Raw genomic sequence first — 18911 nt, 5'->3', positions numbered from 1 at the left:
TGTAGCTATAGAAATGGACAGAGCGGCCCCCTTGCCCCTGTCAGCCGCCCTGTATCAGGAATATACATGCCAAGCAAGAGATTGATACAACAGAAACATTATGCTGGGCCTGGAAGGGTATTCGCAAAAGGGCTAAACTAGACATCCTATATGCACCAACTATGCCACTAGCTAACAACCCTTTGTTCCCTCCATTACTGGAAAGTAGCTATGGAAACGAGCTCTACAGAAGGAGCTAACTACATTTAACGACCTATACCCCAATGGCCAATTCATTAGAATGGAACAATTAAGTGCCGTTCTACGTCTCTCACCACTAGATACTCTATTATATTTTCAACTCAGAGCCGTGTGCCGCACACGGTTTGTCACCTTCCCTGACGCCCCACCAACGCTGGCAGCGCTAGAACATGTGCTAAAGGAACCTTCAGCGCGGAAGCTAGACACTCGCATATACACTACCACACAACGGGAATCACCTATCACTACACCAAGTGTACACTCTACCTCGGACATTGACATAGGGGAAGATGTCTCTGACGAACAGTGGGCATTCTGTTGCGGGTAACTAGAAAACCTGTCACCAAACTATCGCCTTCGCGTCATATATTTTAAATACTTACATCTGATTAGATACACGGTGTTGGAGATGCAGAGTAAAGCAGGCCAACTTTATTCACTTGGCCTGGGAATGCTGCACTATTGCCACCTACTGGGGAGAGATCTTTAGCCACATAAAGAACATAACAGAGCATAGTCTACTCTGCACTCCCCTGGTGGAATTGTTGGGTTATGTGCGTGACGTATCACCCACTGGGAGACAGCTGGCAGAGCTACTGCTCTTATTGGCAAAGCGCCGGGCGGCACTACACTGGGGAAGCCAACACCACCAACTATTAAAGCCTGGGTAGAAGATGTCACTTACTGCTGAGACCGGATGGAATGCTATTGGGAGCTGATGCCGGCCCGCTCCCGGCCCAAGGATATATGGTCTTTGTACACACATTGGCTCAGGCTCCATAGATGAGGCTGCACTCTAGAAGCTATTCCGTTGTACCAAAATATGGGGGGCACAACATACCACTGATACCGAAGCAGCCAGTCTCCTGCTATCATTGATTAAAAGATGCTATGTGAGTTGGTGCAGGGCGCTGCCTCATTGTGGAACATGTGTTTGTAACCTAACCAGAACAAAAAGATGTTGTATGTCAAAAGGGGATAAGTGTAACTATTTACTGCGAAAACAATTGTAACACCACTGATATTGTCAAGAGCTGCAAATGTTGCTATGTCTGTTAACAAATGTTTTAAAAACCAATAAACAAAGTAAAAACAAAAATTGCAATAATATTCTTCCATTCCAAAAAAAGACAGTAACTCTTCCTTGTTACATGGACTTTTGAGTTTCTGAGTTGTTTCTACCAACTCTTTCATGGGTAACACATCTTTCTCAGAAATATGATGACCCAAATAAATTACCTCTTTCACTTCAAATTAACATTTCTCTTTTCTCAGTGCTAAACCAGCTTTTCACTATTTCTCCAAAACACATTTCACTATAGAATCATGTATTTCCTTTGTTTTTCCATAAATTAACATGTCATACTGATTATATTTTATACCTGCGACACCTTTCCATATTGTATTCATAATTCTCTGGAATACAGAGGCTACCAAGATTAACCTCAAAGGCATCCTTAAAAACGTGTATGTTCCCATGGTTGTAATAAATGCAGTTACATTTTGTGACGCTTTGTCTCGCTCAACCTGATGATAGGCCGACGCTAGATCCAAAGTTGTGAAAAACGTAGCTCCCCCCAGTGTTATTATAATTTCATTTATATTAGGAAGTGGATATTTGTCCACATTCACCACTTTGTTCAGTGCTCTCAAATGAATGCATAAATGAATTTCACCAGTCGATTATTTGACTATACCTACCGGAGCCAACTATTCAGTTGCTCCTACAGTTCAATTAAGTTGGAACTAATTAGCTTTTCTATTTCTTTTTGTACTGCCTCTTGAATATTAAGTGATATCCTCTGTACCTTTGCCGTAACTGGTTGTAACCCATCCCTCACTTTGATGTGATGCTTGTACCCCTCCAGACAACCCAACTCATTACAGAACACTTCTTCAAATTGTGTCCCCCCCATGTACTGTCACTAACTTCTTTCACCAGAACTTGTGGCTCTGTATTGGGATCCAGTGTCATACCCAATAAACGCTGATGTTGCTAGCCTTAAATCTCATCTCCTTTTTTGACACACAAACCTTCCCACCCTCAAACTCTATGCAACCATAGAATAACCCCACATATCCATTGACAATCCCCCATATCCTACAGGTGAAATATCCATTTTACACAACTTTACCTTTCTTTAAAATGCATATCAAACATATTCCTCGAAATCATAGTGAGATGTGAACAAGAAAAAAAGTAATCCTCACCATTAAGCCCTCAATCAACACATCATCTGTTGGATGTTCACTCTTGGAACCACCACTTGAAAACTCCTTTTTCTCTTTACTCTTACAAAACTTTGAGACGTGATCTTTCCTGCGACATCTATAACATAAGATATGCATCGCAGGACAAGCGTTTGCGTTGGCTCGATGTCCCACTCTCCCAAATCTGAAACCCGTGCCTTTAAACTCTAGTGAGATTTTGCTAGCAGACATTTTCTCTGTTTTCTGTTTAACCTGATATACAACTTCTTCCACCATACTAGATTTTGCTTTAATCTTACTCTTAGTACTACTCAGTTCATCTACACATTTTTTACCACGTGTTCTACCCTTTTCACAACTTCAATAACTTCTTCCAGAGATGGCTCATTCTTCAACCACAGTTCTTCTCTTATCTTATCATTATAACATTTGAGTACATATTGATCCCTAATTCTGTCTTCTGTTGCTCCTGCAAAATTGCAAATAGCAGCTAAATTGCGTAATGCCATTACAAAATCTTTTACAGATTCCTCTTAGTTCTGTTCTCTCAACCCAGAGTAATACCATTTCATAATAGTACTAACCCATGGAAGACAGTGTAGGTCCAATTCTAATATGAAAATGTCATACTCATTTAACGACTTCTGATCTGCAACACTGAAATCTGGTAGATTTTCCAGTATTTCCTGTCCCTCACCTCCTAACCTATGTAACAGCAACGAATACTTGCGTTTCGCACATACATTCGTGCCACACACCCTTGCATCATTTGCAAATATTCACTTCCATTTCTGCCATTTTATTATTGGCTCGCCTGGTATACTTGTTCTTGTGTCTTTAAGCAAAAATACAACGTTTTCTAAGTGTTTAGCTGTACTACTGTGAACAAGGTGTGCCCATCAAAGAACAAGACAGGTTTTTTTCTCAACATGCGTGTTATCAATTTTCACTTGGTGTGACTGTCACCAAAATAGTTCCATACAAAGAGAATACCTGTTTCCTTAGATCCTGTATAACAAAACATTGCATTCAACAAATGGAATGTTCTTACAGACAAAAATAAGCAGTAATTAAAGTTAAAATGTATAAACTGTATTGCATCATAGACTTTCGCATATGATACATTTCACATAGGTCTCTCAAATTCATCCAAATCAAGAGTTCGGTAGATATGACATTCTGACTGATCAAATGTGTAAGTGTAGAAAGAGTGGACATGTATGTAGTGTTCATCCTGATTCAGGGGGGAGGGTTCCACACTTTGAGGCTTCTTTTTGGGTTTCAGCTTTTTCAAAGGACGGCGTTTCCTCACTTTTGGAGTCATAAAGAATTTGGGCCTCCAGACATTTTTCATTTCTGTGCTAGGTAGTTTTCAGATCTGTACATAGTTCTTTGTGAACTATACAAGCCAACTTCAAGAGGTTTCTTCCCTCTATGGGAAAGGCAGATTGCAGTGATCAGAAATGGGGTCATGCCATCAGGATATGGCTGCGTTAAAATGGGCAAAGTGGATCTTGGGAATGTCAGTAAGTAAAGAGTTACTACAAATAAGTCTTGAAAGGAGTACACTGGGCATAGTTTGCGTAGTAGCGCTAAGCGTAGCTACACTAAGTGCACTTCGCACTACGCGAGCTACGCGAATTGCTTAGTACGGTAGGAAAAATGCTGTTCGCACTGATTACACAGTGTCAGATGCTTGTCCGCACTGTGCAATCATTGCAAACGGCATCTTGCACAGTGCAAGCGGTCATTTTCTGCCACTCGAGTAGATTTGTACTCAACGCGGACTGGTAGTTTCTCATCGCGAGCGGTCGCAAGCATACGCGACCACTCGCAATGAGAAACCTGACCTCCCCGTGTTGAGAGTCTCGCCAGAAGGTATATTTTCCAGGCTCGGGATCGGCAACTTGATGTTGCTGATCGCGAACGAGTAAAAAGCCTCGCCGGGATGTTGATTTTGCTCACTGGCGGTCGCCAACTTGACGTTGAGGACCACGAGCAAGCAAAAAATGCCCGCTAAGCTCCGCGTTTTTGCACAGTGCTACGTGCAATTCACATAGCGCGTAGTAGCGCAAACTACGCACGCTCTGCGAGCGTAGTGTAGTCCTACGCCCAGGGTTAAAAGGACTATAGACTGAACAACTATGAAGAATAGGTAATAGCCATCATGTGCTGGAGTAATGTATTCCTTTCGGTATCATGTAAACAAGGGTTTGCACATTCAGATTTTTGTTGAGAATGGACAGCAATTCATCACAAAAGGAAGCTTGCAGACTTGCAGAATCAAGTGAGGGTTGTACACTTGTATTGGAGGGAAATTTGGAATGGGAAGATAGGAGAAACGCTATTCGTACAGTTAAAACATTATCTATTTCATTAATGTGAAAAGTATATATTTTTCACACTGTTAAAAATCTGGAGTCATTTCTGACATGTCATTTCTGCTATCATGTATTTAATGTTCTTGGACACTACTGGATGTCATTCATATTACAGAAAAGTCTGGCAGAGAAGACTTTCCGCTATTCTGCCTGACCTTCCCACTGATTTATTCACCAGTTTCACTGATTTTGAATGGAAATGCTTCAAGTAAGTTAAACAATGTCTTACCTGAAGCCACAACTGTACTTGCCCACAGTGTATTTTCTATGTTAAGGCTTTCATGAATTGATGGGTCGCTGTCTTCCTGTGGAGACAAAAAATGTGTCAGAGAACATATGCATATTTCCCACCGGTTAACCTTGTGCAACACCTCGTTAAGGTGAGATTAACGATCTTCTTCATCAAAGCCAACCTGTTTTGTCTAAAAATCTGGTGCACGAAACTGCACCCCAAAACCACATACTTAATCTTGCGTGCTCAACTAAAGGTGCAGTCTGCTAGAACACTTCAAAACGAGCAGGCACCAATAATTCTAAACATTACGACAGTTCCATGTAAAACTGGCAGGTATCCCAAACTATTCTCTTGCAGCAACTACAAGTACTGTGTCCAATGATCAACTCAGACCATGGGTTTAAACCTCTCTGTGGCCGCATTTTAATGAATAAAGAAGCAAAAACGAATGGCTATAGCCATTTTCACTTTTTTCTAGGGAAGATTTTTTTTTTAAACATTTCAAAAAATGTATACGAAAGATAAAAGTGACTGCTGTAATTCGACTGAACACCGCCAGTTCCCATATGAAAATCTGATTCACTCAATTACATTACACATCACTACTTTAAAAAATTTTTTTTTAGAGTAGGGGTGCTCAACGTTGGTCCAGAAAGTAGTAACTCACACCACATTTTCAGGATAACCACTGGTGCATTTTTAAATGATTCTTAACCAGACTCACACTATATAAATGTATCTGGCTATTTTGCACCAACTCTGAACTTCCCGGGATTAGAGATTTAAAATTTGAACTCATTCTATTTCACACCAAGTTTATTTTTGTCATTTTGTTAAGTTAATCTTTATTTTTTATTAGTAATAACTATAACAACATACAGCTTGGGAATGACAATACATTAGGCAACTACTTGAGTTTTGAATGCTTTTTTTTAACACACTTTATTATGGACTGCAATTTGGCATGAGGAAAAATACAGAGAAATTAGGAGCATAATCAGTCATTTTCACTTTTCTCCCCAATCTCATATCGATCAAGAGCAACGAATTACAATCATTGTACATGTACAATACGATGTATCCTCTGTCCATATAAACAGCATCGCAATCGCCCGCCATCTGATCAGTGCAGGACCATTCTATGTACAATCCAATAGTCTATACCGTGACGTGCAATATTTTAAAATAAACAAACCTATTGACTTAACCCGTCTCAGCCTAACTCCTCCCGCCCCCACCCACTCCTGGTCATTCCATCCCGAACTCACACTGCCCGCGGGTACTCCGGGTAGCACGTAAACTCCAGGGTGCATAAGGCTAATAATACTCATCCAGTTCTGTATAAAGGGGGTCGTAAACCACAAGGTGCATGAGGGCAAATGTGTCCTACTGGGTCCTAGCCACTAAAGCTGGGGAGAGGTCCATTGCCTCCAGGGCGATCAGCATGGTTTCCCACTCCAGTGCTATAGGATGTTTGCATAGCCCCCTTTCTTCCTGCCTACGGAGGGCCGCCCCTTCCGCTCTACCCCACTGTAGTAAGTCCGCCTGCCATGTTGGTACTGAGGGGGTCTGGGGGACTTCCACTTCATGGTCATGCCCTAATGGCCAAGAAATATGGTAAGTCTATAAATTTTAATCTGAATTTCTGCCTCCCGGAGCGGCGTCTTAACCCCAATAAACAGGATAAAGCCTCAGTAGGGGCCGGCAATTGTGTCAGGGTGTTGAGGACTCGGCATATCTCACTCCAGTAATCGCGTAAGCGTGGGCAGAACCATTTCATATTGATAAAGTCCGCTTCGTCCTCCCCACAGTGAGGGCAGCAATGAGAGGAATCCGGGAACATAAGGTGCATTCTCTTGGGGGTAAGATATGCTCTGTGGAGTACCATTGTTTGAATAAATTTAAGCCTGACATTGCGTGCTACCCTTTTAGGATGTTCCAGTATAGTCTGCCATGCTTTATCTGCAATTTCTGTGGTTGTGTCATCAACCCATCGAGTTCTCAGGGCCGCAAGCGGGATCGCTGCATGTGTCCTTATCCCCGTATACAGTCAGCGGACCAAATGTCCTCCCGGTCCCATGTAATATAATCGGTGTACCAGTTTGTGTTGTGCGGGTTTAAGTCGTTGTGGCGCCCAGGTGGTCCTAATGTAATGTGCTACTGTTGCATGTAACAGATATAAACGAGGTGGGGCGCCCGTGATCTGCATGAATGAATCGTGGTCTAAGAGCACCTCATCTCCAAAGAAGAAACCTACATCTTCCACCCCACTATCTGTCCAGTCCTGGAGTCTAGTTCGTGTGAGTCTGCCCTGTGGTGTGGGGATGCCCAACAAGGGGATTTTTGCCGCATATGGTGGGGTCACTGACGTGTAAGAAAGGGCTTTCCTACAACACGTCAAGGCGCATTTCAACAGGGGAGGGCAGTCCAGGGGGGATCCTGGCTTTAGGCAACAATAGGGAGTGAAGTTTTACACGTCCAAGTCTTTCTGGCGTAAAGCCAATCTCATGTAGATTCCGACCCGCAGTCCAATAGGATAGCCATTGGAGCTAGCTGGCAAAATAATACCTCGAAAATCCGGGGCCCCCAGTCCGCCTGCTTTCGTTCCTAACTGAAGTTTCCGGAGGCTTATACGTTTCCGGCCCGTCCCCCATATAAAGTTGGTCAAAATGGTATCTAATGTACTAAAAACGGACTGAGGCAGATTCACCGGTAGATTCACAAAATAGTATAGGAGACGAGGGAGCACCACCGTTTTTGAGATGGCTATGTGTCCCATCGCTGACAGGGGCAAAGAGGTCCAGAACCCCACGTTGCTCCGAAGTCTAGTTATTGCCCGTTGGATGTTCCCATCGATCTGTTGGCGATCTATACACCTGAATTCCCAGGTATTTATGGTTTAAATCTTTTATTGAATTTTCAGAACTGAGAAAAACAAATAAGTCACAGTTCCCCATCAGATGCAGTAGTACTAGGCCGTGCGGCAGAAACCCCAGGCGTAAGGTAGCAATTATATTGACAATGTCGTGAGGGTAGGGCCTTGCAGCGGGGAAACCAGGACCTGAAACCCCCCCCCTCCCACCCCCTCCTTGTCCACGAAACAAAAGAATAGGTAAAAAGGAGATCACCGCTTCACCATGATGAGGCCGTAGATCAGACATCGGCCCTTGGTTTACTCCTGCGCGGCTGGCCTTTAGGTTCCTTGAGTGGAGTGTCAGCGAGGGGTAGCAAGCGCAAATAGCGCGGGCAGCTCAATTCCCTAAATTCTCCCTTGAGTAGAGTAAAAAATGGCCGCCAAAGCTCCACAAAGTCCTCTCCCCTCCCCTCTTTTGCTAGTGTCAACTTCTCCATCCCCAATATCATCCACAGCCTGTGGAGCCAACCCGTGTGTGGGGGAGGTTGAGTGGTCCTCCAGTGCGCCACAATGTTCTGGACGGCCGCCCCCAATGCAATTGCTATGAGCCTCCCTCTCCTGGATTTCAAGGGGTACATCAAAGCGTTAGGGAGTCCAAGCAGAACATAAGCTGGGAATCTGGGAAGTTGGGTGTCCAGATGTTCCAATAGGGTCGTAAGCGGTCACAGCTCCACAGTAAGTGTTCTAGTGTGCCAAGTTCCCCACACACCCCCAGCAGCGATCACTAATGCGGGGGTCCCATCGGTGTAGGAGATCCGGTGTGTGCTACCAGTAGGTGGCCACTTTGGTCAGGGTTTCGGTGAGGCCAGTGTGGTAGGCGGAGTGTGTGGCTCTATGGTATATGCCTTCCCATTCTTTGCGCGTGAGTTGTCTCCCTAAGTCCCTCTCCCACCTGGCCTGTCCTGCGTTGTATGTGTGTATGTTGGTGAGGAGGAGGTGTTGGTACAGGTCGGAGATCAGTTTCTTATCCGAGGTACGTGTCATTAGCCACTTTTCGTACGGGGTAAGGAGGCGCTGGGCGCCGGGTTTGACCGTCGGCTGTAAGGCCCAGTGTCGGACCTGGAGATAGGGCAGACGGTCAGCCTCTGGTATGCCATAGTCCTCTTTCACTTTCTGAAATGGAAGGATGCCATTGAGGTCGAACAGGTCTCCCAGAGCTCTACATGGAGAACGTCTCCAAGTAACGAACGCTCTGGGGTCCAGACCCGGAGAGAAGTCTGGGTTATCAAAAAGCGGGGTCATCGGAGAAGGGAACGAGGTGAGATCGTGCGTGACCGCTACTCTGTCCCATACGTCTAACACGGTGCTCGTGAGGCGTAGAGATTGGGAGGTCTATGGCATTGCGGTAGAAATGGAATCCCCTGAAGGGGCCTGCCCGCCACAGCTTGGTCCTGGAAGAGCCAGTGCGTGCCTGACTCCAGCTGATGCCACTCCACGAGAGTGCGAAGTTGTGTCGCCCGATAGTATAAGGCGAGGTCAGGCACACCTACCCCGCCATGGCGGGGGGGAGTATTGCAATCCCATGCTTAAAGCGCGGACGACGACCGTTCCGAACAAAGCGAGCCAGGTCGGACTGCGTCCGCTGAAGCCAGCCCGCGGGGGGCGCAGAGGGAGTGTCTGAAACACATAAACGATCTGTGGCAGTAGAGTCATCTTAGCGGCTGCTATCCGACCCAGCCAGGAAAGTGAGTGTCGCTTCAACCTCCTGAGTTCGTCGCTGAGGCGCGAGCGAAGCCTGGCGTAATTGGCTTCCGCAGTGGCCTGAATGGTGGGGGCCAGCAGCACTCCCAAGTAGGGGATAGTGGAGTCGGACCATTGCAGATCAAACTCGTTTCGGGCCTCCTCAAGCACTTCCGGTGACAGGGATATGTTCAGGGCCTCCGATTTCTCCATATTAATTTTAAAACCCGAGGCTAGCGCGAAAGTGTGAAGCTCAATAAAGAGCGCCCGGAGGGATTGCATCGGGTCTGTCAGGGAGAGCAGAATGTCGTCCGCATAAAGACTAATCTTATGCACGTCTCCGCCGAAGGGAATGCCTTTGATGAGGTTGTGGTGCCTGATCAGCTGTGCTAGTGGCTCCATGTAGAGGGCAAACAGGATTGGGGAGAGCGGGCACTTCTCCCTGGTGCCCCTGCCAATTGGGAAGCGCGGGGAGGTATGCCCATGCCCGTGGCATTAGGCTGGCAATAGCAGTTCAATATGCGGTCACCCACCCCAAATCGCTGCAGGACCAGCTCCAGATAGGGCCAGTGCACTCTATCAAATGCCTTTTCGGAATCGACGGTGAGCAACATGCAGCCAGGCCTCGTCCACGACCCGGCCTCTATGAGGTGGAGGACACGCTTAGTGTTATCGCTTGTCTGCCGTTGGGGAATGAAGCCTGCTTGATCAGACTCCACTAACTGCTGCATATAGGACGTCAGCCTATTCGCGAGAATGCCCGTGTAAAGCTTAAGGTCAATGTTTAAAAGAGAGATCGGTCTGTAGGAGCTACACCGGGTATGGTCCCGGCCGGGTTTGGGTATAACCGATATCGCCGCCTCCAACAGGTCCGCGGGGATGGCACCGGGCTGATCAAATGTATTGAAGAGATCTCGCAACAATGGGGCCACCTGATGACAAAAGGTTTTGTAGAAGGCTGCCGAGTAGCCGTCCGGGCCCGGCGATTTCCCAATTTGAGGCAAGATATCGCCGAGATCACCTCCTCCAGACCTATGGGCCGGTCGAGGAACTCCGCCTATGATTCGTTCAAGGACGGGAGGTCCGCTACTTCCAGGTAAGCCTGACTTGCCTGGAAGTCAAGTGAGTCTGCGGCATATAAGTCGCCATAGAAATTCCCAAAAGCCGCGGCGATGGCGTCGTGTGACCGGACCGGATGGTTCTAATGCCCTGTCTTTGGCGTTGCTCCCGCAATTTACTCGCCAGGAGTTTCCCGCAACGATCCCCCCCCAGTGTAATACGCGTGTCGGAGGCGCAGGGCTGCGTATTCCGCCACGTCCTGGTCCAGGGCCGCCAGCATCTTTCTCCCCGTGCAAAGTTGGCGCCACGCCCGGGCCGCCCCGGTGCACTGGTGCATCTGTTCCAACTCTGCCACATGTTGGGCGATTTCCACACGTTTCTGAGCGCGTTCTCTATTGTTAGCTGTGGTGATAGAGATGAATTCTCCCCGGAGGACCGCCTTAAGTGCGGCCCACTGCGTGGCCTTGGTAGTGTCTGCGTTGGCGTTATGAACAAGAAACTGAGTGACAGCGGTTTTGATCCGCTCCACTATGGTGGGGCTCTGGAGCAGGGTGTCCCGCAGGCGCCAGTGCCGCTGCGGGTTTGGCGTGGGTGGGAAGAGGAAGGAGGCCATCACCGGTGAGTGATCCGACAGGGAAGTCGGGAGGATGTCAACGTCGTGCGCGCGGAGCACCAGTTGGGAGGAGCACAGAAAGTAATCGAGCTGTGTGTAAGTTTTGTGGGCAGCTGAGTAGTGGGTGTATGCTGTAGATCCACAAGGCCCAGGTCGGAGAGGTGCGCGTGGCCTGCCTTAGAGAGTGCCCCCACCTGACCATAACGTTGTCCAGAGCGATCTGCTGTGTTGTGAAAGACTAAGTTAAGGTCGCCCGCTAGCAGCAAGTGTGGCTGGGTGTTAGCTGTGGCCGACTCTAGAGCTGCGTGTAGGAATTTCTCTTGTCCCTCGTTGGGTGCATATATAGTGCCCACCAAGAGTGTCTGTCCTGCAATGAGAAAGCAGTGTACTAGCATCCTGCCTTTGATCTCCGCCTCCCTCTGCAGAACCCGCCCTTCAAAGGATCTAGACACCAGGATCGCCACCCCCGCCACTTTCTTAGTTGTTGACGAGAAATACTGCAGGGGGAAGGACCGGGACTTAAGTCTATGGTGGTCTTTGGATAATAAATGCGTCTCCTGTAGGAGGCAGATATCTGCAGCAGATTGCTCCAGAAGGGAGAGTATCGCTTGGCGTTTGATTGGGTTATTAAGGCCCCTCACATTGAGAGAGAGGATCTTCAATGGGCGCGACATCTTAAGTGGGTAGCCTAGATGGCAACGCGCTACACCCGGCATGCAGTGACCAAAGAAACTAAAAAAAAAACATGGACAAGGAGGACCCCCCCCCTGAGCCCCAACACCAAAATCAACCCATCCCCCCCACCTCCCCCCAACCACCCTCCGTCATCCGCCATCCCTCTCACCCCGTTCGGACTCTCCCCAACAACTCTCCCCCCCTCCCATACCCCACCCCAACTTCCCCCAAGCTCCCATGAAAGAATGTAGTCCCAGACCTGCCCTCTTGAGGTGCAGGCTGTGGTGAGTACCTGTGTGGACGTCCAGCCACTGTGTCTTCTCGGCACCCCCCCTTTCCCTCCCCGACCACTTCCAGTGAATCATGCTAATGTGTTCTCCCCACGGAGATCAATCATTCTAAGGACGAGGTGTCTTTCGCCACCTCATGGATGGCATTGTCTCTCTCCGATTGGATAGTGCGTGCATCAGGTTTCGAGTTTTCTGCAAGGGAGCGCCCTCTCCCCACTTGTCGCCAGCCATCCCTGGGTGCACGTCAGGGAGATCTCTGTAGAGCCTCTCCGTCGTCGTGTGTCAGTCCGAGCACTGAGCATGTGTCGTGAAGTGAACGGAGTTGGTGCAGGGTACCGTTCCACTTAAATATCAGCCGAAAGGGGTGGCCCCAAGCATATTGTACCTCCTTGCTCCTGAGGAAGTCTGTTGCGGGTTTAAAGGCTTTGCGTTTTTGTAGCGTAATTGAGGAAAGGTCCTGAAAGAGAGCTACTGGGTGGCCCGGGAACTGCATGGACTGCCGTTTACGTGCCTCCTTGAGGATGCGCTCTTTAAGCGGGTAGTCAGGTAGGAAGGCCAGGATGTCCGGGGGCGGCGCGGGGGCCCACCTCGCCAGCCCCACTCTATGTGCCCTGTCAATTCGGATGGGGAAGTCCGCTGGCTCCCCGAGGATGTCTCGGAATAGGGCCTGTAAATACGCCTCCATGTCTGTGCCCTCTTCTTTGGATGGCACCCCCCCGGACCCAAATGTTATTCCGCCGAGACCTGTTTTTCAGGTCTTCGCTGTGGGCCTGCAGGTCTAGTTGTTGTTCTTTCAGGCGTATAACTTCCTGCTGTAGTTGTTCTAATTCCTCATCTCGTGCTCGCCTCGTGTCCTCTATGTTGGCCACCCTTTTGCCGAGGCCGTCAACTTCCCTCCTGATCTCTCGGACTTCGCCTGCTACTTCTAGTTTCAAGGCGCTGAAGTCTTCTCGAAGGGAGTTGAAGAGAGACTCCATGAAGGACCTTGTGATGAGCACCTCTCCCTCCTCTGGGTCCCGTTGTGTTTTGGAGGGGCCCGGGGACGACTGGCTTTTGTCTCCTTTGTTTTGGGTCTTGCTCAGCATTTCGGGGAGAGTGCGGTCCCCCTTCTTCCTCTGCCCCGCCATCCCGGACCCGCTATTTGTCCGTATGGGGTCTCGGCTGTCGCTGTCCTCCCACGTGCCTTCTGTCCATTGTGTAGCGCCGCACTGGGGCGTCTAACTCATGCGCGGGGACCACTGCGTTGTAGGTTAGCAGTTCCCGCCGCTGCCCGGTGGCCGGTAGAGGCTCCCCGCTCCGCCACCGCCTGGTGCGTGTCTCTTCCCGCTCGGATCGGTGCGTGGAGGCAGGTCCCCTACGTCCTTTGCCGTATTCTCTGCCACCGTTCACCCTACTCTCCCAGACCAGTCCGCGGGGAATCGGTGTCCCGTCCGTGTGTGCGGGTCTGCTCGCTTCCTAGGTCCCGGGTCATTAGGCGCTGTGCCGCCAGGTTCGGGCGGTTGCTCAGAGCTGCTCAGGGGGAACGCTGCTCGGGCCCGACGGTCGGGACCCCACTGCCGACTCCGCCCCGTGTCCCCCCGTGCCGGAACCTCCGGCGGGCGGGTCGACGGACCTCTGGTGCACTCCCAAGCGATTGGGCTTGTCGCTGTTGCCGCCGCCCGGGGGTCGCTCCTCGCTTGCAGTGGCGGGTTGCTCGTAGAGAGTGGGGCCCTGGGTAGGCCCCGCGCCACCCACTCGTGGCTCACGCTTCTGCGCTCGGTGTCCGCTCTGATGCTGGCCTTGCACGCTTCGGAAGGCAGATTTGTCCGACTCTTGTGGGCCTATGGGAGCCCCGCCCCAGCCGGGGCCCGGAGGGGCGCACAGGGCCCCCCGCCTCTACCATTGGGCCTCAACAGCACCTCACCTCATGAAGTAGGTGACCCCGGGGGGGTCGGCATCTCGAAGGCGCCGGGAAGGCAGGCAGTCTCTGTCCGTGATGTGCGGGGGTGAAGCGGCCCCTCCGCTCTTCTGAAGGGCCCTGCACAGGTCGTCCAGCCAGGTCTCGCAGTGCACCCCAGCCTGCAGTCCAAGGCGCGAGCTCCATTCTTCTCCCCACAGGCCGGAGGTCCGGCGGGCAAAAATGGCGGTCTCCTGCCGCGGTTCCTGCAGCTCCACTGTGTCTCCGCTGGGTGGTCGGAACTGTCGCCGCTGCTGCCGTATGCCCTGGGCCCTCGCGCGGGCCGTATGGCTAGAGGGAGAGCAATGAGGGGCTCCGGTGGCGCAGTGTGTGTTTGCCCAAGCGGCGCAGTATGTGTTGGCCCAAGCGGCAGTCTGCCGGAGCTCCTCCCCCTCCAGGCCGCAGCCGCGGCTTCGATTTATGCCCTCCGGGCCGCTATCTGCACCTCCGTTGGGTTGCACCGTTCGGCCACCCTCAGTCGCCACGGGATTTCCCGGCGTCGCCGGATCTGTTGCTGGGCCGATGCACCCGTTTTGGGGGCCGAGTGCGGTAACTAGCCCGGCGGAGCCGCCTCTGGCGCTTTCTTCACTGCACCTCCAGTCTCCAATGGCGCCGGGCGTCTGGACCACCGCCGCTGCTCCGGTTATCGCCACCCAACGTTTCACCGGCCCCCAGCACCTCGATGCCGATTCCCCTCCCCTGCTTTGCTTCAGCGGGGGGAGAAATGCTGTAGTTTATGGCCCGGGCCTGGTCGGGTCGGAGGAGCTCCGAGGAGACACGTCTACTCACTCCGACATCTTGGCCACGCCTCATTCCCAGGTATTTAAATGTGTCAGGGGCCACCGGCATATGATGAGCGCCGAACTGTATGTGCGTGTGGTGAGGCGTCTCTCGGAAGAAAAAGCCTATCAATTTTACATGGGTTATCGCCAGGCCCGATAACTGCTCGAATGTGTCGAATACGTCCGGTATCGGATAGTGATTAGCTGTGAGGTCTCGAAAATATAGCAAAATATCCGCGTACACAGATATAAGATGGTGTGTGCCATGAACCGGTTTGCCCAAGCGGTCAACCATACCACAAAGGGACAGTGACAGGGGTTCAAGGGCAAGAACAAATAACGGGGACAGGGGGCAACCTTGCCTTGTGCCTCTGTGTACCTCATAGCTGTCCGAGATGTATCTACCAGTGCGAGCGAGCCCTGGCCGTGGGACGTATGTAAAGGAGGCGAATCCATCGCAGGAAATTGTCCGGGAACCTAAAGCGTTTTAGGGACTCAAACATGAACTCCCAAGACAGGGAATCGAATGCTTGTTTGAGGTCCAGTGCTATACATCCCGCATGAGGGAAGGCACCAGTAGTAGTCGACATTATCGAGTGTAAGCGGCGAGTGTTCAGGGAGGTACTACGATTCGGAAGGAATCCGCACTGGTCCCGATGGATAAGGGCGGGGAGGTGCGATTGTATCCGGTTTGCGAGGGCCTTACTTAATATCTTGTATTCGGTCGAGCGCAGAGAAAGGGGTCTATAATTGGTCATGTCCAATTCATCTCTCCCGGGCTTTGGTATCGACGCAACCAACGCCTGCATGGTGGATTCAGGCAAGCGACCCGCATTGAACGCTGTCTTAAAGACAGCTTCCAGTACGTTAGATAAAACTCCACGGGGAGACCATCCATGCCAGGCGTCTTATTACGTATGCTGGTGATGTGGGGTGGATCAGGCTGGTCTCTGATCAGTCGGGGAAGCAACGCACTAGGTCTATCCACCTCAGTGTGTTTCCGGTTTATGTATTCCTTGTAGTCTATCTCCCTGAGAGTTTCCAGTGTTTCCGCATGATCAATGTGGGTTTTTTGTAACTCTGCACTTTCCCCCGGATCAAGGGCCCCCTCTCTTTCTAGTATTTGCAGTCTACTCTCCACGTCCTTCAGTTTTTGGTGTATCTCCTGCCTAGCACCTACCAGTTGACCTATCGCCGCCCCCTTATCACTACTTTTAAGGCAGCCCATTCTACCTGGTTTGAGGAGGCCGTGTTCCAGTTCTCCCTCAGGTAGTCAGAGACCGCGGTGGTCAAGGAAGAACGGAAGGGGGGAGTCCTCTAACAACCATGGGTTCAGTTTCCAGGTAGGCACCGGGGTCGGTACCCTGCCCCAGAGCAGCGTCAGTGTGAGGGGCCTATGGTCGGAGAAGGTCTTAGCGAGGTATTCCGACCCACCCATATTCGTGATAATGGCCTTAGAACATAGGAAGCGGTCAATCAGAGTGTGGAGATTGTGCATAGGGGAGTAAAAGGAGTATTCCTTATTTGTGCAATGGAGTATCCGCCAGGCGTCAGATAAAGACCAGCCGTCTGTCCAGGAGGCAAACTGTTCAGTCAGTCTGATCATGGAGGAGGCCTGAAGTCGGGGGTGCGATCTATCCAATCCTATATCCAGTATCGCATTCCAGTCCCCTCCCAGAACCCAGGGGACTTCATCCCAGTCCGCCAGAGTCACCCCCAGCCTCTGCAGGAATTTGTCTTGATCAAAATTAGGGGCGTAAATACTCCCCAGAAGCAACAGGGAGCCATCTAGCATTCCCTTCACTAAAACATATCTCCCTTGGTCATCCACCCGCCTCTCAATTTCAACGAATGGAACCCCATGATGTATCCAAATAGCAGCCCCTCTAGCAAAGGCTGAGTAGTTTGTAGAATAAATACATCCCTCCATTTTTTCCACATTTTCTGGGTTTCGGTCTCCATAAGGTGAGACTCCTGGAGGAACGCTATGTGTGTGTGGTGGCAAAGTAGGAATGCATGAATGCAGTGATGTTTTTGGATGGAACCTAACCCTCTTATGTTCCAGGAAAGCAAATTATAGGACCCTGGAGGTTTAACTAATCGAGAATTGTCGCCCATGCTAAAGTAAGAGCTTTTCTCGCGGTAAGGGTTCAGGTAAACATGACCAGGAATCCCCTTCCCCAAGAACGTGAACTAAACCAGGCATAGCGCCAGAACCGCGCTGAGTCCAACAGTGTTGCAACAAGCAAACCTAGAACAAATGAGGGTGCGTACGCTAAGAGGGAGGTGGCTAGCCGCCCACATGGCCATTCGACAGTCAGCCATAGATGCCCGATGGCTCTACGGTAATCCATCCCTGGGGGGGATAAAAGAGTATGGGGGGAGTGGCGAAGTGTATCCAGTCCTCCACAAGGGCCTACCACAGTCGGGAGCTCCCCAACCCCCGCGTTTGACAACAGCATCACTAAGTCTATGAGACGTACACATAAAGTGCACTGTCAAGCACTTCAGCTCACAATACATGTTCCAAACATGACTTCGACTGTAGTCTTGGAGACCCATGCGCAGGGGCACAAACTGCTCGTTCAATTCGAAGCAACACAGCAATGACAGTAACAGTGTACATAGACATAGCCCAGCAGGTATAAGGATACAGTATCAGTAATCAATTATACAGTAGGTCATCAGCCGCTCTTGGCGTAATGGTGGGAAACAATATGGCACTGTGTTCGGAATCTGAATGCAGGGTACTGTCCTCTGAGTCCATGGCTATCTTGTGCGGGTCCTCCCGAAATGTTCCGACCGGTGCCACCGCCTCTTCTTGATCTCTCCACTGTTGTTCTTATGAAGGGCCAGCGCCTCTGCCACCTCGATCAAGCTTCGGGGAATGGTAGGGGGACCGTTCAGAGGCCTCCCTCGAGCCTTGCGTAAATCTTTCCGAGGCACTGACTTGGCTGGAGCCTATACACATTACCTCCATCCAAAGTCAAAGTCAAAAGTTTGCTTTATTCAGTTAAAATTTAAAACCATCAAAGCACAGGACAATATTTCATGATGTAAATAATCACATTACAAACAACAGATAATATCAATAACATATTACAAATAAACAAATACTAACCATAAAGCATAAACCAAAAATATTACATAACACCATCAAAAAGGAACACTTGGCATACAATTATACAGATTAAAAGTTTGTCACTCATTGAGTTCTCCATTTAAAATCCAATAATTCATCAGCTAATTCGTCACACCACAAATTGTCTATTTAAAAATCACTACGGATAAAAAGGTAGAGGACGGTTACTAGTGTAGCTGTACTTTGTCTCTTTGCCTGATGGCCCCTGTGTTGTAACTAGCTACCCGAAAACACACCACTGAGGACCCAAGCATTTGCAAGTAGGCCATGGCTGGTCTAACTTGCTCAAAGGTACAACCCCTTAACAATGGCAAAATGAATTTCTTCTGTAATAAAACATAAAAGTCGCAGAAAAAAACATATTTAAGGTATTCTGCTCGGAAAAATTATCACAGGGACAAGTCCCCAAAGCCCCTTCTTTAGAAAAACCTTTTGGGAATGATAATAACCATGGGAGCATGTTATACTTGAACCTCAATAAAACAAACAGATGGTATGGCTTGTTTATATAGGTCAAGTATGGCTGGATTTCTCTCCCTATACTCAGCATTACGAAACTCCTAACTGAGGGTTTAACCAATTCCCCTTCCTCCCTCATTAACATTGCCCTGTTCAGGAACTGAGACTTTATGGCATTAATAGCCGTCTTGCCTGATGCACTGGGGTTCGTGAACAGATCAGGGTTGCCTAGTGAATCCATTTGGGTTTCAATATAACAGATCCACGGGATAGCAAGGGCTCTGTCTAGAGACA

At 49.6% G+C, this 18911-nt stretch overlaps 1 protein-coding gene across 2 annotated transcripts in view; it reads right to left on the bottom strand.

The window, feature by feature from the left end:
- ATP9B (ATPase phospholipid transporting 9B) overlaps positions 1-18911 on the bottom strand; it is a 2445811-nt gene that overhangs the window by 1206304 nt on the left and 1220596 nt on the right. For both annotated transcript variants that reach the window (XM_078687568.1, XM_078687569.1), the window contains exon 10: positions 5062-5137. In XM_078687568.1, the coding sequence (XP_078543694.1) occupies positions 5062-5137 (76 nt within the window). The remainder of the gene's footprint in view (positions 1-5061; positions 5138-18911) is intronic.

This window comes from Lissotriton helveticus, chromosome 4_1, assembly GCF_964261635.1.
Source record: "Lissotriton helveticus chromosome 4_1, aLisHel1.1, whole genome shotgun sequence".
Lineage (NCBI taxonomy): Eukaryota > Metazoa > Chordata > Amphibia > Caudata > Salamandridae > Lissotriton > Lissotriton helveticus.
Note: the sequence above shows the minus strand (reverse complement) of the source record. Positions and strands in the feature narration are given on the sequence as shown.